The 27,166-nt window shown below is 64.9% G+C and overlaps 2 protein-coding genes across 9 annotated transcripts; one reads left to right on the top strand and one right to left on the bottom strand.

The window, feature by feature from the left end:
* Positions 1-5,672: 5,672 nt before the first annotated feature.
* On the top strand, positions 5,673-11,641 carry SCNN1D (sodium channel epithelial 1 subunit delta). 6 transcript variants are annotated; one of them, XM_054445436.2, is made up of 13 exons: positions 5,673-5,745; positions 7,301-7,653; positions 8,145-8,352; positions 8,540-8,730; positions 8,940-9,028; positions 9,104-9,267; positions 9,370-9,468; positions 9,857-9,974; positions 10,062-10,140; positions 10,222-10,279; positions 10,480-10,538; positions 10,650-10,725; positions 10,839-11,641. In XM_054445436.2, the coding sequence occupies exons 1-13, from the start codon at positions 5,680-5,682 to the stop codon at positions 11,193-11,195; spliced, it is 1,917 nt and encodes a 638-aa protein (XP_054301411.1). In that variant the 5' UTR covers positions 5,673-5,679; the 3' UTR covers positions 11,196-11,641. The 6 variants fall into 6 exon arrangements, with proteins under 6 accessions (XP_054301411.1, XP_054301403.2, XP_054301375.2 ...); XM_054445428.2 differs by having other exon boundaries at positions 8,940-9,267; XM_054445400.2 differs by having other exon boundaries at positions 9,857-10,140; positions 10,480-10,725.
* An 871-nt stretch (positions 11,642-12,512) lies between these two features.
* On the bottom strand, positions 12,513-26,762 carry ACAP3 (ArfGAP with coiled-coil, ankyrin repeat and PH domains 3). Of its 3 annotated transcripts, XM_054445282.2 has the most exons (24): positions 26,593-26,761; positions 22,885-22,942; positions 21,992-22,111; positions 21,752-21,805; positions 20,863-20,921; positions 19,357-19,540; positions 19,008-19,052; positions 18,824-18,919; positions 18,682-18,756; positions 18,167-18,178; positions 17,393-17,505; positions 17,253-17,304; positions 16,896-16,996; positions 16,705-16,816; positions 16,069-16,277; positions 15,908-15,977; positions 15,712-15,806; positions 15,433-15,635; positions 15,144-15,251; positions 14,414-14,512; positions 14,098-14,324; positions 13,786-13,895; positions 13,519-13,629; positions 12,513-13,352 (listed from the first exon to the last, which is right to left on the bottom strand). In XM_054445282.2, the coding sequence occupies exons 1-24, from the start codon at positions 26,637-26,639 to the stop codon at positions 13,205-13,207; spliced, it is 2,508 nt and encodes an 835-aa protein (XP_054301257.1). In that variant the 5' UTR covers positions 26,640-26,761; the 3' UTR covers positions 12,513-13,204. The 3 variants fall into 3 exon arrangements, with proteins under 3 accessions (XP_054301257.1, XP_063516895.1, XP_063516894.1); XM_063660825.1 differs by lacking the exon at positions 14,414-14,512 and having other exon boundaries at positions 26,593-26,762; XM_063660824.1 differs by lacking the exon at positions 18,167-18,178.
* Positions 26,763-27,166: the final 404 nt, after the last annotated feature.

The raw sequence follows: 27,166 nt of genomic DNA, 5'->3' as shown, positions 1-27,166 counted from the left end.
GGGAGGCAGAGGTTGCAGTGAGCCGAGATCGCACCACTGCACTCCAGCCTGGGCAACACAGTGAGACTCTACCTAAAAAAAACCAAAAAGTGTAACAGCAGCTTTAAAGCAGGCAGCAAAGGAAACAGAGAGGTAGAGAACTTAGGAACTCTATAGTTCTTTTTTTTTTTTTTTTTTTTGGAAATAGAGTTTTGTTCTTGTAGCCCTGGCTGGGGTGCAATGGCATGATCTCAGCTCACTGCAACCTCCACGACTTCCAGATTCAAGCTATTCTCCTGCCTAAGCTTCCCAAGTAGCTGGGATTACAGGTGCATGCCACCACGCCCGGCTCATTTTTTTATTTTTAGTAGTGATGGGCTTTCACTCTGTCAGCCAGGCTCGTCTCAAACTCCTGACCTCAGGTGATCCGCCTGCCTCGGCCTCCCAAAGTGCTGGGATTACAGGCGTGAGCCACCACGCCTGGCCAGGAACTCTATAGTTCTGTAGTTGCAGGCCGACCTTTGGGCTCTGAATTTTTCCTGGATGGAATTTGCCCATCAGTTTAAAATGTGCCCCAAAAGACCATAATATGGAACCAGCCAGGGCACTGGGAAACCCAGCATGTCCTCGGCATATTCAATTTTACACCAACACTTGCAAGGAGAGGCGCCATAAAACCAGCGGGGTGCCTGGAAGGTCGTTCTCTTGTCTTTCCTGAGTCTTACATTATTTATTTCCCACTTTTTTTTTCTTGAAAGGAAGAACTGAGCTGTGGCCTGGGGTTCCGTGGAGCAGGTGGGGCGTGGAGGAACTGAGCTGTGGCCTGGGGTTCCGTGGAGTGGGTGGGGCGTGGAGGAACTGAGCTGTGGCCTGGGGTTCCGTGGAGCAGGCTGAGTGTGCCGGTCGTGGACGGGTCATGGGCGGGACTCCCCAGTGTGTCACCACTGAGGCATCTTCGCCCTCTTACGTGTCTCAATTTCTCTCTCTGGAAGTCCAATACCTCTGAGAGGACTCAAAACAGAGTGACCAGCTCCTACGTGCATTTCCTGGACAAACCTTTTTTTTTTTTTTTTTTTCTGAGGCGGAGTCTCGCTCTGTCGCCCAGGCTGGAGTGCAGTGGCCCGATCTCGGCTCACTGCAAGCTCTGCCTCCCGAGTTCACGCCATTCTCCTGCCTCAGCCACCCGAGTAGCTGGGACTACCACCCCCAGCTAATTTTTGTATTTTTAGTAGAGACAGGATTTCACTTTGTTGGTCAGGATGATCTCGATCTCTTGACCTTGTGATCCTCCTGCCTTGGCCTCCCAAAGTGCTGGGATTACAGGCGTGAGCCACCGTGCCCGGCCGTACATTTTAGGGATATGACACATCAATCAATACATGTAAGATTTACATTGGTTCCATCTGGAAGGGTAGGACAACTCGAATGAGGGCTTCCAGATCATAGATAGATTTAAAATTTTTCTGGGCCAGATGCAGTGGCTCACGCCTGTAATCCCAGCATTTTGGGAGGCCAAGGCAGGAGGATCACTTGAGCCCAGGAGTTCAAGATCAGCCTGGGCAATATGGCAAGACCCCGTCTCTACAAAAAATACAAAAACTAGCTGGATGTTGTGGCTCACGCCTGTGATCCCAGCTACTTGAGAGACTGAGGCAGGAGAATCATTTGAACCCAGAAGGCAGAGGCTGCAGTGAGCCGAGATCACGTCACTGCACTCCATCCCGGGCGACAGAGCGAGGCTCCGTCTCAGAAAAAAAAATCTGATTGGCAATTGGTGGAAAGAGTTATTATCAGGGACGGGCGCGGTGGCTCGCGCCTGTAATCCCAGCACTTTGGGAGGCTGAGGCGGGCGGATCACGAGGTCAGGAGATCGAAACCATCCTGGCTAACACGGTGAAACCCCGTCTCCACTAAAAATACACACACACACACACAAAATTAGCCGGGCATGGTGGCGGGCGCCTGTAGTCCCAGCTACTTGGGAGGCTGAGGCAGAATGGTGTGAACCCGGGAGGCGGAGCCCGCAGTGAGCCGAGATTGCGCCACTGCACTCCAGCCTGGGGGACAGCGAGACTCCGTCTCAAAAAAAAAAAAAACACACACACAGAGTTATTATCAGTAGAAGGGAATGTCTGGTTACAATATGGGATTATGGAGATGAAGGCTTTATCGCAGATGAAGACACCAGGTCACAGGCCTCAGAGAGAATCAACTATAAATGCTTCTTATCAGACTCAAGGCCTGAGGTGATGCTGATGCTGGTCAACTGTGCCTGAATTCCAACAGGGAGGAGGCATGAGGTGCGTCTGACCCCCTTCCCGTCACAGCTGAGCTAGTTTTTCAGGTGAATTTTGGAATGCCCGTGGCTAAGACCAGGGGTCCATTCAGACAGTTCAGGGCTTATAATTTTATTTTTGGTTTATGAGGGAACCTAGAAGGCAGCCCACACACACCTCACTCCTCCCAGCAGGGGACACCGGCCAGGCCCCAAGCTCTACACTCCCACCCTCAGCACCCACCCAGGCCAGCAGCCGGGGGCACCTTGGTGCCACCTTAGTGCCTGTTCTGTGGAGGCTCCACCGGACAGTACAGTTGATGCCCGCGGCCGAGGGACTCTGCCTGGGAGGCTGTTCACCTGCCTGGGTGCAGGACCCCAGAGGGACCCCAGGCCACCCCTGGCCTGCCCATTGCACCAGAACCCTCCTGTCTATTGCACCAGAACCCTCCCAGGGCTGACTCAGAGTGACCCTGAGTGGGGGACGCTCACCCCAGGGGAGGAAACGGGGCTCTGGGGTAGGAGGTCCTGGCTGGGGTCCCACAGATGCCAGGCGCCTGCCATCTCCAGGGCAGTGCTGTCACAGAAGACAACACTGCTCCCTCGTTACCTGTGGCCCGGCCACCTCAGCGGCCCAAGGAGGTGAGCTCACAGCCATGCTCGGTAAATGGGGCCTGGCCGTCTTTCCTGGGAGAGAGCAGAGGCACGGGCCCAAAGGGAGCCAGGGATGCCTGCCCGTCCCTTCTCTCATTCAGGCTCACTTGGTCATGGTGCAGTGACTACAGGACCCCCACATGCCAGAACTGGGTTTGCCCCACCCCACCCCCTGCACCAGGCCAGCGAGGGGATGGCCCAGAAGAGGGGGAGGACCATCTGGCTTCACCAGTGCTGGACATGTGCTCTGTGGCCACCCCCTCTGCCTCCTCTCTGGTCCAACACAGGGGTGTGGGGTGACTGAACCTCAGCCCTTCAAGGCCTTCCCCAGGAGGAGGGGAGGGGGGTGGAGCCGGGAGCTGCGTGATCCAGGCCCTGCAGGGCAATGGGTCATTGAAGGTGTGCCCTGCCCCCGGCCAGGGCTCCCCCTCCCACAGGAAGCCGGGGGCCTTGCTCCTGCAAGCTGCCCTTTGGCTGGACCGGGCCCCACTGGCCGGACCTGGGCTCTTTCTCTCTCTGCACCCTGCACCAAGGCCGGGCTCTCTGCCAGGCCACTCCCGGGGACACAGGGAGGCACAGGCTGCTTCCAGCCACAATCTCTGGCAAGCACCTAGGACCTTGTCCCCGGCTGCCAAGTAGCCCCCCGGGCCCGGGCCGTGTGTACCCTGTCTCCTCGGCAGGTGCGGCCCACACACAAAGCTGCCCAGATGTGGTAGGGGAGAAGCCCCAGGCCTGTGCTGTGTCCGGGGGCCCTGCCGCTGACCTGTGGGTTCTCTGTGACATCAGCAAGCCCCCTGCCGCGAGCTCGGAGAGGCTCCCCAGCCCCATCTGGCACTCGAGGAAATCAGCCCAGAGAGGTTGAGTAACTCAGGAAGGCCACACAGCCAGTGACGAAGCCGTGATTCGCACAGGCCTGGGTGACTCCTGCACGGCTTCCCTCTCCGGGACGTCACCGGTGGCAGCTGCTTCCTTCCAGAGCCGGCAGGCAGGTGACCTCACCCTCCTCAGAGCCATGGCTCTGCTGCTGGACCCTGTGGGGCTGGGCTCCCCCAGCCAAGCCCGGGGACCCAGCACCATTTGGGGCAGGATGTCAGGAACACAGAGCCTACCCTTCCAACCTGGGCCCGGCTGGGGTCTGGTCATTTGGGACGGTGAGGCCACCTGGATATCTAGGGTCCCACAGTAGGCAGGGATGGGGCGGTCCTGGGGGACAGGGACACCTGCCTTCCACACACAACCGCACTGGGGCTGAAGACGCCAGCCTGGGAGACTGTGATTTGGACCTTGACAGTAGCATGTGGTCTTAGCGTGTGTGAGGTATTAGCATGTGTGGTCTTAGCGTGTGTGAGGTCTTAGCATGTGTGAGGTATTAGCATGTGTGTGTGGTCTTAACGTGTGAGCGTGTGTGGGGTCTTAGTGTGTCATGAATCACTTTCTTTTTTTTTTTTTGAGACAGAGTCTCGCTCTGTCGCCCAGGCTGGAGTGCAGGGGCGCGATCTCGGCTCACTGCAGGCTCTGCCTCCCGGGTTCACGCCATTCTCCTGCCTCAGCCTCCCAAGTAGCTGGGACTACAGGCATCCGCCACCACGCCCTGCTAATTTTTTGTATTTTTAGTAGAGACAGGGTTTCACCGTGCCGGGCAGGATGGTCTCAAACTCCTGACCTTGTGATCCGCCTGCCTTGGCCTCCCAAAGTGCTGAGATTACAGGCGTGAGCCACTGCACCTGGCGGTCATGAGTCGCTTTCCTGTGTGCCAGCATCTTGGTGTGTGTGGTGTGGGTGTGGACTGAAAGTGTGCTGCGCCCTTAGCATGTGACACATTGTCTTAGTGTGTGACACGTCATCTTAGTGTGTGGTGTGGTTGATGGCGGCTATAGTGTCCAGCAGGGAGGGCGAGCCCCTGTGCCCACTCGGGAGCAGGTGCCGTCTCCACACCCCGGCCCTTGGTGTTCCCACATTAGCACCTGTCCCAATGGCTGGGCGGCTGGTCCCGAGAGACACTGGATCTGGGAGCTGAGGTCACCGCCCAGTGTCTGTCAGCCACACACTCCTGTGGTCAGAGCTGCAGGAGGAGAGCAGGCAGGGACGGGAGGGAGTGCTGGGAGCCCACGACGGCCCCGGATCTGAGTTCCAGGAGCTGGCAGAGAAAGATGGGGGTTCTGGGCCGGGCACGGTGGCTCACGCCTGTAATCCCAGCACTTTGGGAGGCTGAGGCGGGCGGATCACCTGAGGTTGGGAGTTTGAGACCAGCCTGACCAGCATGGATAAACCCCATCTCTACTAAAAATACAAAATTAGCCTGGCATGGTGGTGGGTGCCTGTAATCCCAGCTACTCAGGAGGCTGAAGCAGGAGAATTGCTTCAACTCGGGAGGTGGAGGTTGCAGTGAGCCGAGATCGTGCCATTGCACTCCAACCTGGGCAACAAGAGTGAGACTCCATCTCAAAAAAAGAAAGAAAGAAAGATGGGGCTTCCAAGGAGGTCTCAGCCCAACACTGCCCTCCCCCTCCCTCCAGAGGCTGCAGCCCCTTACTCTCAGCCAGGGTCAGGACCCCAGACCTCCCCTGCAGGGCTCAGGATGGGAAAGATTCGCCTGCAGAGGGATGGGCATCTCTGTCCCCCAGGAATTCTCCTTTTGGGTCCGGGGCAGGTGTGGCTGCCCTGGCTGGGTCCTCCCCCGCCTGCAGCATATGGCCCCACGCCCAGCCGGCCTGTTTTAAATAGGAGGCCACAGGCTCCATCCTGCTTCAGAGCTGCCAGCTGCCCCCACAATGGCTGAGCACCGAAGCATGGACGGGAGAACGGAAGCAGCCACACGGGGGGGCTCCCACCTCCAGGTACCATGTGGGGGGTTGGGGTGAGGGGGTTGGGGTGGGGGGGACCCGCCTCGAGGTACCGTGGGGGGATTAGGATGGGGGGTAGGGGTGGGGGGGGGTTGGCGGGGGGGCTCCTGCCTTGAGGTACCAGGGGCTGCGTTGGGGCGTCTCTTTCCGATGCCTGGCCCCGTGTGCCATCAGGAACAGGACTGCATCATGGCGATGGGGCAGGTCATCCCTGAGTGCCTCCTTATCCTGAAGAGGGCTGTGTCCCATTGCGGGTGCACAGCGTGTGCTGGACCACTGGGGGTGCACAGCGTGTGCTGGACAGACCCCGGGAGAACACTGCAGACACTGCGTGTCCAGGCGCTGTGCAGCCCGTGGGTTGGCCACATGGCACGGCGCAGAGCCAGACGGGGCAGAGAGGCCAGTGTAGTCCTGTCTCACACACACGCACACATGCAGGGTGGGGTCTGGCTCGTCTCTGACCAGGGGTCCAGGTCCTGCCTCATCTCAGAAGCCCTGGGGGCCCTGACTGGCCCACCAGACCCCAATCCAGAGCTCCCGCTTCTGCCGGCCTGGCAGCCCCCACTAGGGGGGACGGTGCTGCCCTGTCTATGTGCCAGGTGGAGACGAGGAGTGGGGACTGGAGTCAGAAAGACCCTTCTGAGCCTCTTAGCCTCCCTGCTCAGACGGCCATGGGGACGCAGGGTGAGCAGAGCCATGTGCCCGGTGGTGGAGCTCCTGGCCAGGCTGCCTGGAGGCCTGTGCGGCCCACACACCCGAGGGGAGCCGTCCCCACCTGCTGTCCCCAGGCCCCGAAGCTTCTGGCTCGCTCTAGCACCTCCCCAGAGTACCTCGGAGCAGGCTTGGGCAGAGGGACAGCCTCACAGACCAGAGCTAGGCCTGTCCCAGGACCCCAGAGACTCCAGCGCAGGACTGGGCAGGCAGTGGCTGGGCTTCCTGGAGCCCTTGTGCCTCTGCAGCTGGCCCCGGCACTCAGCTCAGTGGGGCTGCCCTGAGCCACAGCTCCGAGCGGCGTCCAGGCCAGGCGCTTCCTGGACTTGGCTGGGTGGGCCTGGCACAGTCAGTCCTCAGCAGGCCACACTGGGGGCTGGGGTGGGTGCAGCCATCAGGGGCAAGAAGGGCAAGTCTTCCCCAGGGCCTCAGACCCCACGCGGGCCGCATGGACACGCTACCATACTTGCCTTTCGGGCAGATCACCTGGGCCTGTGGCTCCCCAGAGGCCCTGTCACCTGGAGGAATGGCAGCACAGACCCACTCAGCGCAACGCTGCCTGCAAACAGGGCCAGGCAGGGCCTGAGCACCCTGTTCTCTGAGTCCTGCTGCCCCAGCAGCCCAAACTCAAACTCAGCTCCAAGGCTACACTGAGACGTGCCAAGGATGGGTGTATCCGGGGAGAAGGGTGCAGTGTCAGAGCACCCTGGGAGGGGCTTGTCCGAGAGACCGAGCAGGTAGGGCGGGGCACTAGTGGCTGAGGGACACGACAGGCCCAGGGTGGGGAGGCCTGAGTGGTTGCAGGCTGGGCCCTGCTGAGGCCGCTCTTTGCACGCAGGCTGCACCCCAGACGCCCCCCAGGCCGGGGCCACCATCAGCACCACCGCTGCCGCCCAAGGAGGGGCACCAGGAGGGGCTGGTGGAGCTGCCCGCCTCGTTCCAGGAGCTGCTCACCTTCTTCTGCACCAACGCCACCATCCACGGCGCCATCCGCCTGGTCTGCTCCCGCGGGAACCGCCTCAAGACGACGTCCTGGGGGCTGCTGTCCCTGGGAGCCCTGGTCGCGCTCTGCTGGCAGCTGGGGCTCCTCTTTGAGCGTCACTGGCACCGCCCAGTCCTCATGGCCGTCTCTGTGCACTCAGAGCGCAAGCTACTCCCACTGGTCACCCTGTGTGACGGGAACCCACGCCGGTGAGGGCCAGGGCTGTCGGTGGGAGGGGTGGCCGCCCCAGCTCCTCGCCCCCGTGACTGTCTCTAACCAAAGCCCCACTGGCCCCTGTAGCCGAGGAGGGGGCCCGGTGTGGTCAGTGCCACCCTCCTGGTCACTGTGACCTCCCCAAACCTCGGTGCCCAGCCGGGACCTCTCGGACCGCCGAGGAGGGGGCCCGGTGTGGTCAGTGCCACCCTGGAGGGACACCTGGGCCCTTGGGAGCCTGGGAGGAGAAGTAGGGGAGGGCGAGGCTTTCCAGAAGGAGGGAAGGTGGGAGGGGCTGTGAGCGGGCCGGGCTCCGGGGCTGACCTCATCGGCAGCCACGGCCTCCAACTCCAGCTCTGGGTCCAGCTCACCCCACTGGGTGTCCTGAGTGGGGGAGGCACTGCTGTCCCGACAGCACACACGGGGATGCTGGGGCCAGTGTGAGGCCCCGGGCCGGCAACTCTGACGCCAGGGCCCTGCTTCCCAGGCCGAGTCCGGTCCTCCGCCATCTGGAGCTGCTGGACGAATTTGCCAGGGAGAACATTGACTCCCTGTACAATGTCAACTTCAGCAAAGGCAGAGCCACCCTCTCCGCCGCTGTCCCCCGCCACGAGCCCCGCTTCCACCTGGACCGGGAGATCCGTCTGCAGAGGCTGAGCCACTCGGGCAGCCGGGTCAGAGTGGGGTTCAGACTGGTGAGTGTCCCAGCCGGGGCCTGCGGCCATCAGGGCCTTGAGCTGGCAGCACGGCCCTGCGCTGCTGGTATCTCGAGTGGGGAGCAGGGCCCAGGCTGCCTGTGTGGGGCTGCGGCCGCCAGGGCCTCGAGTGGGGAGCAGGGCCCGGGCTGTGGCCACAGAGCTGACCCTCCCTCCCCTCTCCCAGTGCAACAGCACGGGGGGCGACTGCTTTTACCGCAGCTATGCATCAGGCGTGGCGGCCATCCAGGACTGGTACCACCTCCACTATGTGGATATCCTGGCCCTGCTGCCCGCGGTGTGGGAGGACAGCCACGGGAGCCAGGACGGCCGCTTCGTCCTCTCCTGCAGTTATGACGGCATGGACTGCCAGACCCGGTGAGTGTGGCGGGCGGGGGCCGCTCCTTCCATCCCGCCCTGCAGAGCGTGGCCACACCCCTGGGGTCCCTCTGGCTGAATGCTGGGAGCCACCCAAGGCTGGCCGGGAGGAACTTTCCACAGAGACAGGGCAGGCCATGGCCCCTCAGGCCAGCGTGATGGGTGCGGGCGGCCGACATTCAAGGTCTGAGCTTGGCTTCTCATTCCAGACAGTTCCGGACCTTCCATCACCCCACCTACGGCAGCTGCTACACGGTTGATGGCGTCTGGACAGCTCAGCGCCCCGGCATCACCCACGGTGAGTGCCAGCCCCGGCCGGTGCGGGAGCAGGGGTGCGGGTCAGGTGGCCTCATACCAGCCCTTGGCCTCCCAGGAGTCGGCCTCGTCCTCAGGGTTGAGCAGCAGCCTCACCTCCCTCTGCTGTCCACGAGGGCCGGCATCAAGGTCATGGTTCATGGCCGTAACCACACGCCCTTCCTGGGGCACCACAGCTTCAGCATCCGGCCAGGGACGGAGGCCACCATCAGCATCCGAGAGGTGAGCTGGCCTCTGCAGCCAACATCCGGCCCAGGCCTCCTGCCCAACCTGGGCTCTGGGGGGTGGGGGCAGGGCCCATGGAACTGAAGCGTCCCCTCCCAGGATGAGGTGCACCGGCTCGGGAGCCCCTACGGCCACTGCACGGGACACGGGGAAGGCGTGGAGGTGGAGCTGCTACACAACACCTCCTACACCAGGCAGGTGAGGCTGGGCTGGCAGGGGGATGCGGGGGCAGGTGAGGCTGGGCTGGCCAGGGGGCGTGGTGGGGGGGGGGGAACGGGGCAGGGGTCTGGGAGAGTACTAGAGGGCCTGGGAACTGGGCAGTCCCCGTGGAGGCCCCCACTCCGTCCCCGTGTCCCCGCTCCATCCCGTGTCTCTGCTCCATCCCATGTCTCTGCTCCATCCTGTGTCTCTGCTCCATCCCGTGTCCCCACTCCGTCCCGTGTCCCCACTCTGTCCCCCGTGTCTCTGCTCCGTCCCCCGTGTCCCCGCTCCATCCCCTGTGTCTCTGCTCCGTCCGCCGTGTCTCTGCTCCGTCCCCCGTGTCTCCGCTCCATCCCGTGTCCCTGCTCATCCCCCGTGTCCCCAGGCCTGCCTGGTGTCCTGCTTCCAGCAGCTGATGGTGGAGACCTGCCTCTGTGGCTACCTCCTCCACCCTCTGCCGGCGGGGGCTGAGTACTGCAGCTCTGCCCGGCACCCTGCTTGGGGTGAGTCCTGCTCACTGCCTCCCACTCTGCCAGCCATGAGTGGGTGGTCACGGCGAGCCTCACACATGCCTCTGACCCCTCCCCAAGGACACTGCTTCTACCGCCTCTACCAGGACCTGGAGACCCACCGGCTCCCCTGTACGTCCCGCTGCCCCAGGCCCTGCAGGTGAGACGGGGGTGTTGGGGTCGGGGCCAGGGATCATTGCCCCAGGTAGCGTGGCAGGTGACACCCGGCTGTCTCTTCCAGGGAGTCTGCATTCAAGCTCTCCGCTGGGACCTCCAGGTGGCCTTCCGCCAAGTCAGCTGTGAGTCCCCAAAGTGGTGGGGTGGGGGTGTGGACAGCCAGACAGACCCCACAGGTCCCACAGAGCCCACCCAAGACAAGGGCAGGACTGGGGCTGACCCAGCCTATGCCCCGTGGTCTCTGCCCCCACATCCACCCGTGGTACCCGGGATGACCGGGGGTGTGGGGGAGCCGTGGCCACAGCAAACCTTCCGTGTGCAGGGCTGGACTCTAGCTGCGCTAGGTGAACAGGGGCTGCCACGTCAGAGCCACAGACAGAGGTGGGTACACCCTCGCCCTCCAGAGAGGCATCCCAGCCCCTCTCCCCTCAAAGCCCCCCTCCCCATGATGAAGGTCTGGGCCAGCGCCCTCACGCCTCTATCCTGCCCCAGGCGCAACCTGGCCAAAATCAACGTTGTCTACCAGGAGCTCAACTACCGCTCAGTGGAGGAGGCGCCGGTGTACTCGGTGAGCCTTGGCCCCCTGCCTGGGCTAGGGTGGGGGCAGCGCCAGTGGCTGGCCCTGCACAGAAGGGGCACGGGGGCCTGGGCCCACCCCTCACGCCCCCACCCCGCCCACAGGTGCCGCAGCTGCTCTCGGCCATGGGCAGCCTCTGCAGCCTGTGGTTTGGGGCCTCCGTCCTCTCCCTCCTGGAGCTCCTGGAGCTGCTGCTCGATGCTTCTGCCCTCACCCTGCTGCTAGGCGGCCGCCGGCTCCGCAGGGCGTGGTTCTCCTGGCCCAGAGCCAGCCCTGCCTCAGGGGCGTCCAACATCAAGCCAGAGGCCAGTCAGATGCCCACGCCTGCAGGTGGGACGTCAGACGACCCGGGGCCCAGTGGGCCTCATCTCCCACGGATGATGCTTCCAGGGGTTCTGGCAAGAGTCTCAGCAGAAGAGAGTTGGGCTGGGCCCCAGCCCCTTGAGACTCTGGACACCTGAACCAGACCTGCCAGGGCTGTGTGATCTCTTGGCCTGGTCCTTGGAGCTGTGGCGGCAGCAGGCTCCCCAGCGGCCCAGGGTGGGCCAGACCAGCGGCTGCAGGGCCTTCGCAGGTCATCCAGCGGCCCAGGAAGCAGCACACGCTGTGGCCGTGGGGAGGCAGGCACCGGGCATGTCGGCGCCTCTGGTCAACCACCCACACTGCCTGGGGCGGGTCTTGAGGAGGCCCAGGGCGGAGGGGGGTTCCCGCGTGCACACGAGTGCAGCTGGACGTGCTGACACGCGGTGATGTGCCTGTGCTCCGTGTGTCTGTCTCTGCATGTCCACACGTCTGATGCACCTGTGTACGTGTGTCAAGCCTAGTCACCTCAGCTGCAGGGAGGCAGAAGGCAAGGCGGGCCCCAACGGGTACACTTGGGCTGCTCTGAAATAAAGCTGTTGACTCCACCTGGTGGCCAGTGTGTGCCTGTGCGCCCCTCCAGCCACCCCGTGCCCGGTGAGCTGAAACCCTGACTGCACCTGGCGCCTCCCTGAGCGCAGGGCCTGGGACAGGACCAGCCCCAGCCCAGCCTCGCCGTTTTGCGTCCACCCCTCTTCCCACCAGAGGACTCAGTCTAGAACAGAGAAGGGCAGAAGGGCGAGACAATGGGGGCCAGGGGCGTCAGGAGCCAGATTTTGTCAAACAAGCCCCAGGTCCCCATCAGGCCCCTTGCAGCCTGTTGGAGTCTGATTTGGGTGCTACCCGGCTCAGGAATGCCCCTCGGGGAGGGCAGGGGACACAGACACTCCCTGGAGACAGAGCAGAGCGAGGCACGGGAGCCCAGGAGCAGGCGGTGGGCGCAAGCGGTTTATTCAAAGCGAGGGGTGGGGGGTGAGACCCGCCAGCAGGGGCCTGGGGCGGGAGGCGGGGCCAAGCTCACATAGGGAGAGGGACAAGAATTAATTCTGTTCTTCAGGGTCACAAGCAGCAGGCAAGAGAGTTGGGGGTCCGGGTCCAGCGCCCACTGTGCCCTCAGGGAGCCTCCCCAGGGCAACATTGCATAGTGACCAGCCGACTGGCCTTAGCCTGACTTGCGCCAAGTCGGGGAGGCCCTGCCTGCCTCCCTGCCAGGCGCCTATGGGGAAGGGGTGCGTGAAGGCATTGGCAGGCCCTGCAATATGAGCCGAGGGACCCCTGGATCCAAGGGGGAGGCTGGTGAGGGGCAGGGCTGGGGCTCAGGCGTCCTCAAGAGTCCACAGAGAAAAGACGCAAGACAAAGTCAGACGAGACCTATAGCAAACCCACTCGGTCCGCTACAAAGAACATGAGATGCGGGCTGCAAAGTGGCAAAGTGGCTTTATGCACAGGCTCTGGGCCGAGTACCAGGAGAAGGTGCCTCCGGAGGAGGCTGGGACGAGGCTGGGGCTGTCTGGCACGGGGACCTTCGTGGCCAGCCACGTGGCCTTGGGACGCCCGCGTCCAGCCAGGGCTGAGGACCCAGGCCAGAGCCCCTCCCGCCCAGCACCCGCGACGCCAGCCTGGATGCTGGGGTCACTAAGTGAGGTACTCGTTGGTTCCCTGGATGGGCCACCCTTTCTGCCCTGGGGGGAGGCTGTGGGGTGTGCAGGAGGGACCCAGCTAACAGGTCAGTGTTCTGAGCAGAAGTGCGGCACGAAACAACACAGGCCCTGAGGACAGAGGGACACAGGTGACATGGGCCTTGAGAGTGGCTTGTGACATGAGCAACCCAGGCTCCTGAAGAGGGGTGACCTGAAGACAGAGGTTCCCCAGGTGGGGTGAGGGGCACCCGACGATGCAGCACCCCCCTAGGGAAACGTGAGGCTTCAAGAGACTCAGTGCGGGGCCCTCGCTCTCCTCCTGGGTGAGCGGGGCCGCGGCGCCCCGGCACTGGGGCTGCCGGGCATCGACCCGGGTCACAGGCAGGGCCGCGGCCGGGTGGGCACCAGGGACTTCGGGGCATGCGGGGCGTCGGGCCGGGCGGGGTGGCAGCTGCCCGGCCTGCCCGGCCCTAGCTCTCTTCCAGGTGGAGGCTGATGAACTCCTGGATGCACCTGCGGAACTGGAGCTCCGTGGGGCTGCTGCCCCCCAGGGCGCCCGGGGGACCTGGGGCAGCCTCGGCCTCGCGCATCTCCTCCGCCATGCGCGCCAAACGGAGCCTACGGGGAGGCGCAGCGTGAGACGCCCCAGCCCTGGAGGCCCCGCCCCGCCCTGGAAGCCCCGCCCCGCCCCGGAGGCCCCGCCCCGCAGGCCCCGCCCCTCCCCGGAGGCCCCGCCCCCACCCCCGGAGGCCCCGCCCAGCCCCGAGGGCCCGGCCTCGCTCACAGTGTCACGATGTCAGCGTTGGCCGCCTGCACTGCGATGGCCAACGGGTCCCGCTGCTCTTGGTCCAGGGCGTGCTGGTCCGCGCCCCGCTTCAGGAACAGGCAAACCTGGCTGAGAGGCGAGGGCGGAGGAGCGCGTCGGGGCGGGGCGGGGCTTGACTAGGGACGGCGGGGCGAGTGTGGTCGCGGGGCGTGGCCGGACAGGGCGTGGCCAGGCCGGGGTAGGCGTGGTCGGGGCACGGGTCGGGACGTGGGTTGCGCGCCTCACCCGGTGCGGCCCAGCAGCGTGGCGTGGTGCAGGGGCGCCCGGCCCCGACTGTCTCTTTGGTTCACGTCCGCTCCGTTTTGCAGCAGGAACTCACAGACGATCAAGGAGCCCTGGGGAGCCGGGGCAACTCAGACGGAGCCGCGGTACTGGTCCCTCTCAGCGCCTCTGCACCCTGACCCCAGCCTTGGGCGCCCCCAGCCGGGACCGAACTTGGTCCCCACCGCAGACAGGCGGCCCTTGTGTGGAGGCCACAGAAAATGCAAACGCGAGTGTGCACCTGTGTCCTGCGCGCAGCCCCCGTGGCTCGCTCACCCCTAGCACGGCCTGCACCAGCGGCGTCTTGCCCTCATCCTCCGCGTCCGCCCAGTTGACCTCGGCCCCGTGGGCCAGCGCCGCCGCCAGCGCAGGAAGGTCGCGGGCACGCGCTGCGCGGTGCGCCAAGAGCCCCGGGTGCAGCTCGCGCACGTCCGCCAGGCCCCAGGCCTCGGCCTCAGCGTCCCCGTCTGCCTCACCGCTGGACTCCTCCGACTCCGCACCCTCTGTGGGGAAGGGGCGGTCAGGGAAAGCAACCCCCGGGGCTGCCCAGGGGCTGGGCAGGGGCCTCGGGCGAGGGCAAGGCGCCACCCACCCTCCTCAGTGACGCTGTCCACCACAGAGCCCGAGCCGAAAGCCAGGACGTCCGAGCTGCCATCCGAGCTGCCCCCAAGGCCACTGTCGCTACTCAGACCTGCAGGTCCGCAGGGAAGGGGATCCTGAGGGTGGGAGGCCCAGACTCCGTCCAGAGCCCTGGGGCAAGGCTGGAACCCCACCCACCCTCCAGGAGCCACCCCTAGGGACAGGACCAGCTCCCACCCAGGGCCAGGGGGGAGCCAGCCGCAGGCTAGGAGCAAAGGAGAGAAAACCAAATAACAGCTCAAAGGTGCCAGGGGTAGCCCCCTAAAGCCCAGGCCCGCCGGGAAGCCCTTCCCTCCCGCTCGCCGCCTTACCCAGCACCCCCCACAGTGGGCCCCCCAGCCCCGTCTGTGGCTGGCCCAGGCTGAAACATCTCCACCCAACCAACGGGCAGCATGGCCCCAGAAGGGCCCCAGGCTGAGGGCTGGCTGGCAGCACCCTCTGCTGCCCCAGCACCCCAGGCCACCCGCTGTGTGTACACACCCGGCTACACACAGCCCACACACACATTTGCACAGCTCACCCCTGACAGTCAGGGTCTTGGCCTCCAGCTCTGTGGCCAGGAGGCCCCCCGCCCCTCCAGATGCTGCTCCATTCCCTGGCAGGGGCCATCCACACTCGGGCACCCTCCAGGCCAGCCTCCTTGGCCCCGCCCTGCCACCTGGCTGGGCCCACCCCACACTTACTGCGAGGGCCAGCCCCCGCGGCCCCTGCGTCAAAGTAGGAGAAGAGCGAGTCCAGCTCGTCGGGGCAGAAGAGGGAGTCTCGACGGAATTTACGATCCAGGGTGCCCACTGCAGGGGCAGTGCATGTTCAGAGTGGGGAACAGGCCCGGGGTGGGGCAGGGAACCCCAGGTCACGCTGGGAGTCTGCGGAGCCTGAGATGCCCCCAGAGCCCTGCCACCAGCCCCTTGACGGAGTCCATCCCCGACCAAGGCAAGCCCCTCCCAGCCCTGCCAGGGCATGGCCTCCCACCTGAGGACAGAGTGGCCACACAGGGCAGAACGGGCTCAAGCCGGACCTTGCGGCGGGCAGTGGGAGCGCGGGGAGAGCTGTGGGGCCGCGGGCACTTCTGCACCCTCCAGCGTCTTGGGGCCTCCAGGGCTGGTGCCATGGTCGCCTTCCGCAGAAATTTCTTTTCCACGTATTTGTCCTTGATCCAAGCCTCCTTGTCCTGCCTGGACCAGGGATGAACATGAGGCTGTGCCCCCAGGCTGGGGCTCCCTGACTGATACAGACTGTACCCCACCTCACCGGGAGCTGCTGGCTGTGGGTTTCCTGCTGCCTGGACCCTCACACTGGGCCTCATAGATCTGATTCACAGCGCTGTTTCCAAGCTCACACATCAGCTAGCGGGAGACAGGGCAATCAGGCATCAGTGCAAACCTGCAGACCCCAGCTCCCGCCCCCACAAAGGGGGTCCCATGGCCTCCAGGAGTCCCACACGCACCTTTAGCAGCTCTGGCTCCCACGAGTCCAGCGTCAGGGACCGGACCTTGGAGCAGTGGACACCCAGGCTCCTGGAGGGCAGAGGTAGGGGTGAGTCCGGGTGAGGCAAGGCCCCCAGCTCCGGCCCAACCCCCATCCCCGGCCTGGCCCTCAGGGGCCCACCTGTGGATGCCGGAGCACTCGATGCAGAGCAGCACGCCCAGGTTGATGCTGGCCCAGCGGGGGTCCGGCTGGCCGCAGTCGCCACACTGGCTGTTGCCGGCCACATTCTGCACACGCTGCAGCACACTCTCGCCCTTCACGCCGCGCTCCCGAGTGTCGGTGGTGGAGTCGATGCTGCTCGTGGACGGGGATGCTGTGCGGTCCAGCCTCTGGGGGATGGGGTGGAGCTGCTCGGTCCCGCAGGGGCTCCGGCATGGTTTCCCAGCAGGTCCCCTCCTCCCCAGCCAGAAGTGCCAGTGGAGGCCAGGGCCCCTCGAGCACATGCCCGCACAAGCATGTATACATGCACACCCTCATGTGGGCAGATGGTACCTGCACACACATGCACATCCACACTGCACAGACCAGTATGCCAGTGCACATGCAGCACACACCCAGCTTGCAGGTGCCACACACAGGTGTGTGCGCATGTGTGGGGCAGGGGCATCCCCAGTGGCCCGTGTGTGTGTGCACAGGCGTGGGGCAGGCGCCATCCCCGGTGGCCCGCGTGTGTGTGCACATGTGTGGGGCAGGGGCCATCCCCGGTGGCACGTAGGTGTGTGCACGGGTGTGGGGCAGGGGCACCAAGGGCCACACCTCGCTATAGCAACTGTCGGGGCTCTCGCGGTAGGCGGAGGCGATGCTGGCCTGCACAGCTTGGACCCAGGCCTGCCGCAGCTTCTCGGAGTCTGCCTGTAGCATGCAGCTCCTGCAGGCAGTGGAGGGGTGGGCGTCAGCTCCGGTGGGCAGGTACGCCCCCCGCCCCACCCTGGGCTGGGCCTCCTCACTTGGTGGGTGACAGCACCTCGAAGCAGAACCTCCGCTCGATGTCCTCACACGGCTTCACAGAGCACAGGCGGAGGTCGTCCACCACCACGGTGAGGGCATCCTGTGGGCGGCACCGCTGTGGCCCCTGCCCTCAGCCGCCACCCGGCCCCGACCACCCACTTCCTGCTTCACCTTGGAGACCCGGAGGCCGACTGCCTGAGCCCCAAGCCCCGTGTCCAGCTCTCTGCTCCCTGACTGTTCGGGCTCCGGCATCCACTAGTGCCCTGGCCCTGTGCCAACCCCAACTGACCAGTCTGCCCCGTGGCCCAGGTGGGGCGTCCAGCCATCAGGGCCCCAGCCCCAGGCCCAGGGCACACCTTGAGCTTCTTCTGGTAGACCAGCTGGCTGTTCTGAATGGAGAACCAGCGCCTAGGTGGGTGGGGGGATGCGGGGAGTCAGGCAGGGCCCATCCCAGGGCCGCTGTGACCCCTGCCCCTGCCTGAGGAAGGCCCCTCACCGGTTCCAGGTCTTGAAAGCGTTGCTGGCCCTCTTGAAGAGGTAGCCCTCCATCACCACCCCACTGGGCGCGTCCACGTCAAACTCCACTTTGGACTCATCGTAGGAGAAGTCCTAGGGGGATGGAACCCGCCCCCTCAGTGCCCACCCCAGGGGCCCTGCTACCCTCTGTACTTTCCTGGAGCACAGGCTGGGGTGAGGTCCTTGTGTGAGGCTGCCACACGGCCCACGGGCCACACGCTCAGACGAGACCCTCTGTTCACCACAGCCACTTCCTGACCTGAGCAAGGCCCCCAGCCCCGCAACCCGTGGGGCAGACCCCTCACGTTCACAGCTGGGGCCCGAGAGTGCCGGCCCCACCCCAGCCCTGCAGGGACAAGCAGGCTGCGATCAGGAAGGAAGCTGCCCCCCCACCCTCCGCATCCTGAGTGCCCCATTCATGTGGCCAGCTGGGCGGACAGAGCCCCATTCAGGAGGCCTGGGAGTCACTGAGGGCCCTGTGTGTCCCACCGTCTGGCGGGCCAGGGCAGCAGAGGGGAGGGGCGGCCACCTGCTCCCCAGGCCACGTGGGATGGGAAGGGACAGCTGCCGCCACCCCTACGGGGGATGTGGGGGTCTGGCCGGAGCCAGCCTCTCTCACAGCCGCAGCAACAGGAGCCGAGACTGGTGGGAGGTGTCCTTGGTGCTGAAGTGCCCTTGGGGTAGAGGAGGGAAAGGCACCACCCCATCTGGTCTCCCCCGACCCACAGCCCGCCCAGGGCCCGTGCTCACTTACCTGCAGCAGCGTCTGAAGGGCCGGAGCAGGAGGGGGTAGGGGGAGAGAGCCAGTGAGTGACGGCTGCCAACTCCTGGTGACTGGCGGACCCGTCCCCAACTCCTGGTGACTGGCGGACCCGTCCCCAACTCCTGGTGACTGGCGGACCCGTCCCCAACTCCTGGGGGGCTCTCCCCTATCCCAAAATAGCCACTCCTGCTTGCAGCCAACCTCTGCCCTGGGTGGTGGCCGGGGCTGCTGTCCCACAGGCAAGCAAAGGCCCCGCAAGGAGCCAGTGACTGAGGCCGCAGAGGTGACCACGGCCTCAAAAGGAGATCCCAGCAGCGGCCCCACCCGCACGTGCCCTTCCACTGCACGCATCAAAGGGAGCAGCCTTGGTCCCCTAGAGAGGGTGTGGGCAGGGCAGGTGGGGGACAGACAGGAGGAAGGGGCGGGGAGGGCGTGCCGGGCATGGGGTGAGGACGCAGGGGCCTCCCAGGCGCCCGGCGTGCAGGGAGCCGGTTGCGCGGCCTCACCCGCTGCTGGATGGCGGCGTGCTTTCGCTCCATCTCACGCTTCTCCACCGCAGAGTCGATCACCAGCTGGTCCAGCTGTTGGGGGCGGCATTAGGGAAGGTCACGGAGGCCTGGCCCAGCCCCACCCCTCCCAAAGGCTCACCTCGGCTGCCAGCTTCTTCATGTAGGGGTCCAGCTGGTGCAGGAGGCTGTAGCCCTGCTGGAAGAAGCTGGACTGGGCGTGCATGAAGGACAGCATCTGCGGGGGCAGCACAGGTGAGGCCCGAGCACACCCGGTCCAGCCCCCGCCACGCAGCCTGCACTCGGGGCAGCCCCCACGCACTCACAGAGTCCAGGATCTCAAACTTCTTCTTGGCCTGCAGAACATTGATCTGCCAGAGGGGGAGCCCACAGGTGAGCCCCGGAGGCTGAGGCAGCCCCAAGCCCTGCACCTGCCAGAGTCCACCTGAGCTGCCTGTGGTTCCCCGAGACCCCCAGGTCGTCTTCAGCTCCCAGCACTGGGCCAGCCTCACCCTCCCATGGTCCTGGAGTGCTTCCCCACGTCTGGAGGTCCCACCCACGGGCAAAGCGAGAATCCTCACTCCTGCTCAAAATCCCGCCAGTTCTGTACAAGGCCTTTGAGGCCTCCATTCGCTACAGCTGGTCCCCGCCCCCCACCCCATTTCCGGGGCTGACCTGGAGCACATAGTCCAGTGCCAGGTGGCGGAAGCACTTCCTGGTGAGGGTGAGGGCCCCGGTGGCTTCCTCCACCTCGTGGGGCCGGTGCCTCGGGGCCTGGGCGTTCCTCACCAGGGACAGCTCCAGGTCCTCCCGCACCTTGTCAAACTGCTTCTTTGTCTCCTTGAACTTCCGCACATCCCTGGAGGCCAAGTGCCAGGTGGAGTGAAAGATCAGGGAGGGTACCTGCTGGATCCTGGAGTCTCCCACATCGTTGTTTGTGTGTTTTTTGTTTGTTTTTTGAGACGGAGTTTCGCTCTTGTCACCCAGGCTGGAGTGCAATGGTGCTGTCTCGGCTCATCGCAACCTCTGCGTCGCGAGTTCAAGCGATTCTCCTGCCTCAGCTTCCCTAGCAGCTGGGATTACAGGCATGTGCCACCAGGCCTGACTAATTTTGTATTTTTAGTAGAGATGGGGTTTCTCCAGGTTGGTCAGGCTGGTCTCGAACTCCCAACCTCAGGTGATTCACCCGCCTCGGTCTCCCAAAGTGCTGGGATTACAGGCATGAGCCACTGCGCCTGGCCTGGTTTGGTTTGTTTGTTTGTTTGTTTGAGAAAGGGTCTCTCTCTGTTGCCCAGGCTGGAGGCTGGAGTGCAGTGGCACAGTCGTGGCTCACTGCAGCCTCCACCTCCCAGGCTCAAGCAATTCTCCCACCTCAGCCTCCCGGGTAGCTGAGGCTACAAGTGCCACCATATAAGGCTTATTTTTGGTTCTTGGGTTGTTTTTTTTTTATGGAGTCTCTCTCTGTCACCCAGGCTGGAGTGCAGCAGCACAATCATGGCTCACTGCTGCCTCTGCCTCCTGGGCTCAACTGATCCTCCCACCTCATCCTCCTGAGTAGCTGGGACCACAGGCACATGCCACCGTGCCCATCTTACATATATATATTTATTTATTTATTGTTATTTTTATTATTTTTTTTTTGTACAGATGAAGGTCTCATTACGTTGCCCAGGCTGGTCTCAAACTCCTGGCATCCTCTGGCCTCAGCCTCCCAAACGCTGGGATTACATGTGTGAGCCACCATGCCCAGCCCCACCCCCCTCCACTCCAGTCCCTTTCTTTGCTCCTGGGCACAGCCTCCTTCCTCACCAGCCTATCCCAGGCCTGCCCGCACCCCTGCTGACCCTTCCCATCTGCTCCAGGCCTCCCCAGCCCCTCCCCACGTCACTCTCAGGATCTGTCCAGCCCAGACCCCAGCCATGCCCCGGACTCCAGACCCGCAAACCCAACGTGGACTGGACCTCTCCGCTGCGGGGGCTGGACACCCTACCCACACATGCAGGGTGTGGAACCCCCCGCACTCCACCCGGCTGTCTGCCTCCAAGCCTTCTGCCTCGTGGAGCCGCTGCACGGCCTGGAGGCCTGGGCCCAAGGTGCCCCTGCTCTGCCCCAGACCCCCTTCCCCTCCAAGGGAGGGAGCGTGGCCTCAGTGTTCTTCCCCCAGCCCTGGGGGCCACTCACTCTTTGACAAAGTTCTGGAGCTGCTGCCGCACGGACCTCTGGGCCTGGTCAAACAGGATCTGGGGGCAGAGGGGGGCAGAGATCCTTGGGGCCTGTCCCGAAAGAGCCCCAGACAGAAGGCCCCATCCTCACCAGCAGAGGGCACTGCCCCCAGGCCTGAGTTGGCACCCAGAGGCGGTGGCTGTCACCCCTGCCCCTCTGTCCCACCTGGCCTTTGACGAGTGCAGAGGCCAAGGTTGCCTGAGATGGTCCCATCAGGCGGGCACCGAGGGCACAGCCTAAGCCTGAGCCCCACTGCCTCCTGGCCCTGGGCGGCCACCCTGGGGTGCCCATCCCTGCAGCAGGGAACACTCGGCCAGAGCCAGGAGCACCCAGGGGCTAGGCCTCGGGAGCCAGAGCCTGGGCTCTGAATCAGAACCCGAAGTAGAGAAGGACCGGGCACAACCAGAAGCAAAGGGACGGCTGAGCTGTCCTGCCTTGTCTACTTCGGGACCTCCCCTGTTCAGTCTGCGGCTCAGGTTCCCAGGCTGCAGCCCCACATCTCATGGGTGCCTGTCCTGTGTGTCCATCCACGTTAGTGCCAGGGCCCCCGGGGGCCACTCAGACCCTAATGGCAGCCAAGCCAGCCTGGGACGAGAGCCCTGCCCAGTTGGGGGAACCCTGGATAAACCACCCCTCCCCCAGGGTCTAGTGTGGCCCTTGCCTGGGACACGGCAGAGCCCCCAGGGCTGTCCCCCAACCCCACACTGACTTGAAGACGTGGAATGCCCCCCCAACTAGAGGAGCAGAAACGTGCCCCCCCTCGACCCCACGCCAGCCTTCAGGTGAGCCAGCACAGCTCGGTTCCAGGCTGGGCGCGGCCCACAGGTGGCAGGGAGGCCGGGCTCACCATGTGGTAGTTTACCACCTCCTGTAAGCTGTCAGCGAACCTCTGCAGACATTCCTGGAGGAGCAGATGGGGACCCGTGCTGAGACGGCAAATCCGGGCCCTGGTCACCCAGCCACGCCCTCTGAGCCCCCCGGCGGTGCAGACACCAGCCTGCTCCCGGCCTGGACGCCCCCAAGGGGCTGCCTCCCTCGGCCTCTCCCCCGACCCCACCTTGAGGTCAGAGGTCAGTCGGCCCCTCACCGAGATGACGGTGTCGCCCTGGCACTGCTGGGACAGGTCGCGGACGCCGCTCACGAACAGCCTGCTGGTGCTGACGTAGGCCTTGCCAGCTTCCACCATGCCACTGCACAGCTTCACCAGCTGTGGGCCAGCAGGGCGTGGTGAGCACGGTGGGCACTGGTGCCTGTACTCGCCACCACACATGGCCACTCAGAGGCGGGAAGAGCTCCCAGGGTAGGTTCCACTCAGGGCGTTGGCACCCAGGACTCAGCACCCTGGTGCAGCTTCCTCGCGCCTGGGCCTGCCTGGGGCTTGGAGGCCAGTCTGGGAGGGGAGGGTGGGGCCGCCATGGCCTCGCTTGGCTGGGAGGGACCAGGAGCCAGGCAGGGGACCCAGGGCCAGCAGGACCAGCAGGACCAGCCCAGGTGGGGCTCATGGACGCAGCTCCCCGCTCCCAGCTCCACGGCCTGTTGCCCCCTCCTCCTTCTCAGCCCATGTGGGGCTCATGGACCCGGCTCCCCACTCCACGGCCTGTTGCCCCCTCCCCTTTCTCAGCCCCAGCCCCAGCCACACCAAGGCTCAGCCCACACAGCAGCTGTCCCCATGTCACCAGCCCAGCAGCTGTCCCCATGTCACCAGCCCAGCAGAGGGGATGGGCAGCCACTGTGGGTCGGGGACTCACCACGGCCCAGCCCCTCCCAGATGGGACGAGACTCAGGGCCAGCCCCATGTGTGCATGTGACATGTGCACCCTGGAACACACATGCTAAGACACAGGGCCAGAACCTGGAGCACCACACCCATGCTCCACATATGTGGGGTGTAAATGACTTAGTAAGGCCCGGAGAGGGAGTCCCACCATGCAGCCATCCCAAGCCTGGCCGGGCACAAGGTGCTCCAGGCCCACCCTTCACCTTGTCCAGTTTGGCCTCAATCTCCACCACGTCCGTCTCCACCTCGTCAATGGTCGCCCTAAAGCAAGAACGGGGCTGGCTGGGGTCACCTGCAGCCTCGGCCCCCTCAGGGCTTCGCCTCCCCCTGCACCTCGCTGAGGGGCTCCACCATGGGAAGGGGCTTTCAGGAAACGGGCTGGGAGACAGATGCCTGCCTGCTACGGGGACAGGACTGGGACCAGGTTCAGTGCGCTTCCCCCCGCCCCCCCAGCCCCAGGCAGGGAGAGGGAGAACCGGCTGTAACGCCTGCTGCTGTGCCCTCGGGGAAGAAGGTTGGACCAGTCTCTCCCAGGACAGCCGGCCACTGGGAGTCCCTCAGGGACGGTGCCCACCAAGGGCTGAGCCAGCCTCACCCGCCTCTCCTCTAGGAGTTCAGAGTCGACCCTGGACCCATCTGGAGCCTCTCAACCCTGTGACGCCTCCCCTCACCCCTCTGCACTACTGCAGCCCACCCAGGTCTGGCGCCAATGCACTGTGGGACAGGGTGGGGGCAGTAGGGCGGCTGCTCTCGGTCCTGGCAGCACAAGGAGGACCCAGACCAGCTGGGGAGAGACGCCCCCGGCTCCCCCAACCTCACAGCTGCAAGGGGCACGGTCAGCTGGAAAGACGGGTAGGCCGTCCTCCTCAGAGCCCACTCCCACCAGGACAGCCTGGCAGTGGGGCTGCCTGGGGAGAGAAGGGTTAAGGCATGACATCACCAGAGAAGCGTCGGCGGGAGAATCCCCGGAAGACAGGAGGCAGATGGATCGGGCACGTGACCACCCCCTCCGGGAGCAGGAAACAGGGAAACAGGGCCAGGATCCCGGCAGCCCTCCACACAATCGGCTCACTGGCTGTCCGGGCCATCTGGCCTCCTGGGGATTGGGCACCACAGGGCCCGGGCTGAGGCCAGGACTCCAGGGACAGGTCTAGGGCAGGGGTCCAGGAGCAGAGGACATCGGGGCCTACAGTCCCTCATACCTTGCTACCCTGACGGGTGTCCCAAGCCTCGGGGGAGGGGCCTGCGGTTTACATGGGGCGTGTCCTCAATTAGGAGCTAGAGCCGCAGGCACCAGGCTGCCCCAGCCAGGGACCTTGAAGGGTCCCAGCCACCCCAGCAGGATACCAGGTCCTCTCTGAGCAGCCCTCACCTGTTCCCAAGGGGCTAAGAGGACTCTGAATACCGAAGCAGGGGGTGATGGAGGGAATCTCGCTGTGGTGTCCGCTGACCACCAGCACCCAGCCCGTAGCCCCTGGACCCTGACCTCTACCTCAGCTGGAGGATCCCAGAACAGAGAAGGGACCATCCTCCCAGAAGAAGGCAGCAGAGAGCGCCACACCCCAGGAGTTGCAGCCACCCCTGAGCAGGGCCGGATGCAGAGACAGCTGCACCCAGAGCTGCCGCCCTAGGGTTTGGGGCGCCCGTGTCCCTGGAGAGCCAGCAAGCGGGGGTGGCTGCACCCAAGAGCTCACGGACGTGCTCCTGGGGACAGGGTGGGCCCTGGCAGAGGCCCCGAGAGCTGCTCCCATTGCTGGGAGCCCCTCAGCTCTCTCCCCCTCAGTCCCAGGGACCTAGGCCTCCTCTGCTGTGCTCAGCCCAGGATTTCCTCAGCAGCTTGGAGGATGGGGAGGAGGGTGAGGCTGCCCCCCAACCAAAGCCGTGACTCAGCGCCTGAAGCCCCACCCAGGGGAGGGGCACGCTGAACAGACGCCAGGCGGTTCCCCTACACGGGCTCCCTTGGCCACCAGCCCACTGCACCCGGGCTGCCACTAGGCCCTCCCCAGACCAGGAGAGTGCGGGCAGGGTCCCCCTCTCCAGGGCTGGGGCGACCAGGCTCCACGTTACAGACCACGTCTTCCCGCCCACCCTGCCTGGCCCCCCAGCCTGGCGGTAGGCCAGGAAACTCAAGTTACACCCTGAGGGCCCGCCCCCAGGACAGCCTCGGGGAGCCCCTCGAACCCCAGTTAAATCACAGCCTAACCTCAAAACGCACTGGGCCAGGTCATTCTCACCTCCCCACTCCAGTCCATGCCCCACAGGGGTGAGGCACTTTCCCAGGGCAGCCGCTAGGGCAGCCGCTCTAGGGCACCTACTGCAGCCCCACAGCCCCCATAACTGGCTCGTGTAACCACCTCCCATGAGAGCCAGTCACCAGAGAGAAGGCCCAGACGTGAGTGGGTTCCAGCACCCCCACCTGACTGGGCGAGAGCAGTACAGGGCCGTCTGCGTGGAGGAGGAGGTCCATTAGGCTTCTGAGGGAGGGGCCAGGGAGAAGGTGGGTGCTTCAGCCAGGGCCCAGCTCCCAGCAGGGAGGCCATGCCCACGCCTCCCCACAGCCCGGGTCCTCAATGCAGGATCCTAGGGTGCCCAAGTTATTCAACCCCTTTTCCCAGGTCAGCAACGGAAAATGGGAGAGCAGAGGATGGCCCCAGTTCCTCTGCCCAGGGCCGGGGGCCACTCTCCTGGCTGGCCCTGAGCCTCCCACTCCAAGGCTCCTCAGGCCTCCTGGTGAGGGCTCCAGGGATGCAGAGGCTCCCTGTGCCGCCACACACAGGCTGACTTGCCAGCAGATCCCAAGAGACCCAGCGCGCGTGCGCGCACACACACACACGATCACACATGTGCAAACATGTTCATGCATAAACATGCCTGCACACACTGGTACCACACATACATGTGTGTCCAAGGAGACACTGCACAGGCACGCATCAACATGTGTACCCAGTGGTGGAACACGCGTGTACAAGCTGATGTGTCTGTTGGTGACATGGCTAACACAGGTGAACCCACACGGAGAGGTGGCATGTGCACACGCTTGCGTGCACTCATCGGCAGGCTACATGCAGAAGCAAGCACAGCCCTGTGGCACAGCTCATCCACACGTCCTGTGCAAGGCCTGGTGTCCCGAGGGAGGCATACAAGGGGGCAGGGTTCACAAGAGCGCGCCCCACACGAGCACGTGCAGAGGAGGGGGCCTCACGCAGGTGCGCACTTGGGGATGCAGAGAGGTTTCTTTGCCTCCATTGTCGTTTGCCAAATGTCCACCAAGCAAGGCCGATGCACACTTGTGCACACGTCTGTGAACATGTGGTTCACGCAGGTGTGCACGCCTGCACGCCAGGAATGATGGAAAACACGCAGACTCAGTGTGTACACAGCCCCTACCCCTACCTGACCTTTCCCGCCGCTCTTCTCGGCCACCACCCCTCCAAGCCCCTGGGTCATTCAAACCACTTCACGCTTCCAAGCACCCTACCCCAGGCCTTAAAGGCGGCTCCAGCTGCCTGTCCCCCACGCGCTGCTCTGGACACAGGATCGCGGCAAAGACCAGGGGCCGACGCCCCCACGGACCCAGACGACCCTGGCCAGAGCTGGACTGCAGGGCCCCGGAGGGGCTCAGCCCAGTAGAGGTGCAGACACAGAGCGGGGGCGGACGGTCCTGAGGTGCCCACGGCTGCCCACGCGCACGCCCTCCACCCGGGGCGGCCGCACAGGGCAGGAGCGTCTTTTGTTCCAGCCCCCCGGGGCATGGCGGGGCGGGGCCGCCGCTTTGTCCGAGGCCGGTCCTCCAGCCCCTCCCCGGCGGCCGCGGCCCGGCCCGGCGCTGACCTCCCCACCCCGCCGCCGGGCACAAAGGCGGCAACAACGCCCCCGGCCTGCGCCCACCCCGGCGGCCCCGGGCGGCGCACCTGAAGCGCGGGGAGTCCTTGACGCACTCCTCGAACTCCACGGTCATGGCTGCGGCGGCCGCGGCGCTCACTGGCACGAGGACCGCGGCGCCGAGCGGCAGCCGCGCCGGCCCGGACCGCTCGTCCCGCCCGCGCCGCCTCGGCGCCCGCCCTCCCCGGAATGAGGCCGCCGCGCCCCGCCCCGCCCCGCCTGTCACCGCCGGGGAGCGTCGCCAAAGTCAGCCGCCCGCGCGCGCCGCCCGCTGTCACTGCCGGGGAGCGTCGCCAAAGTCCGCCGCCCGCGCGCGCCGCCCGCTGTCACCGCCGGGGAGCGTCGCCAAACGCCCCTCGCAGCGTCCGGGGACCACCCCGGTCCGGAAGTGAGGCGGGGCCTGCCACGGCCGACTTCGGGGACAGTCGGTGGAAAAGTGGGGGGCGGGAAGGGCACGGGCCCCGCCCGCTCCAGCCATCCTGGCCGTTGCGCAACTCAGGGCGTTTGCAAAAACCACGTCTGGGAGGACTTGGCCGCAACGCGGCGAACGGACGCGCTCGGGGAGTGTGGGCGGCGGCGAATCAATGAGTGAGTGAACGAATG

The sequence above is a fragment of the Pongo pygmaeus genome, chromosome 1 (assembly GCF_028885625.2).
Source record: "Pongo pygmaeus isolate AG05252 chromosome 1, NHGRI_mPonPyg2-v2.0_pri, whole genome shotgun sequence".
NCBI classification, from domain to species: domain Eukaryota; kingdom Metazoa; phylum Chordata; class Mammalia; order Primates; family Hominidae; genus Pongo; species Pongo pygmaeus.
The sequence above is the reverse complement of the archived record's forward strand: the minus strand, read 5'-3'. Positions and strand labels throughout refer to the sequence as shown.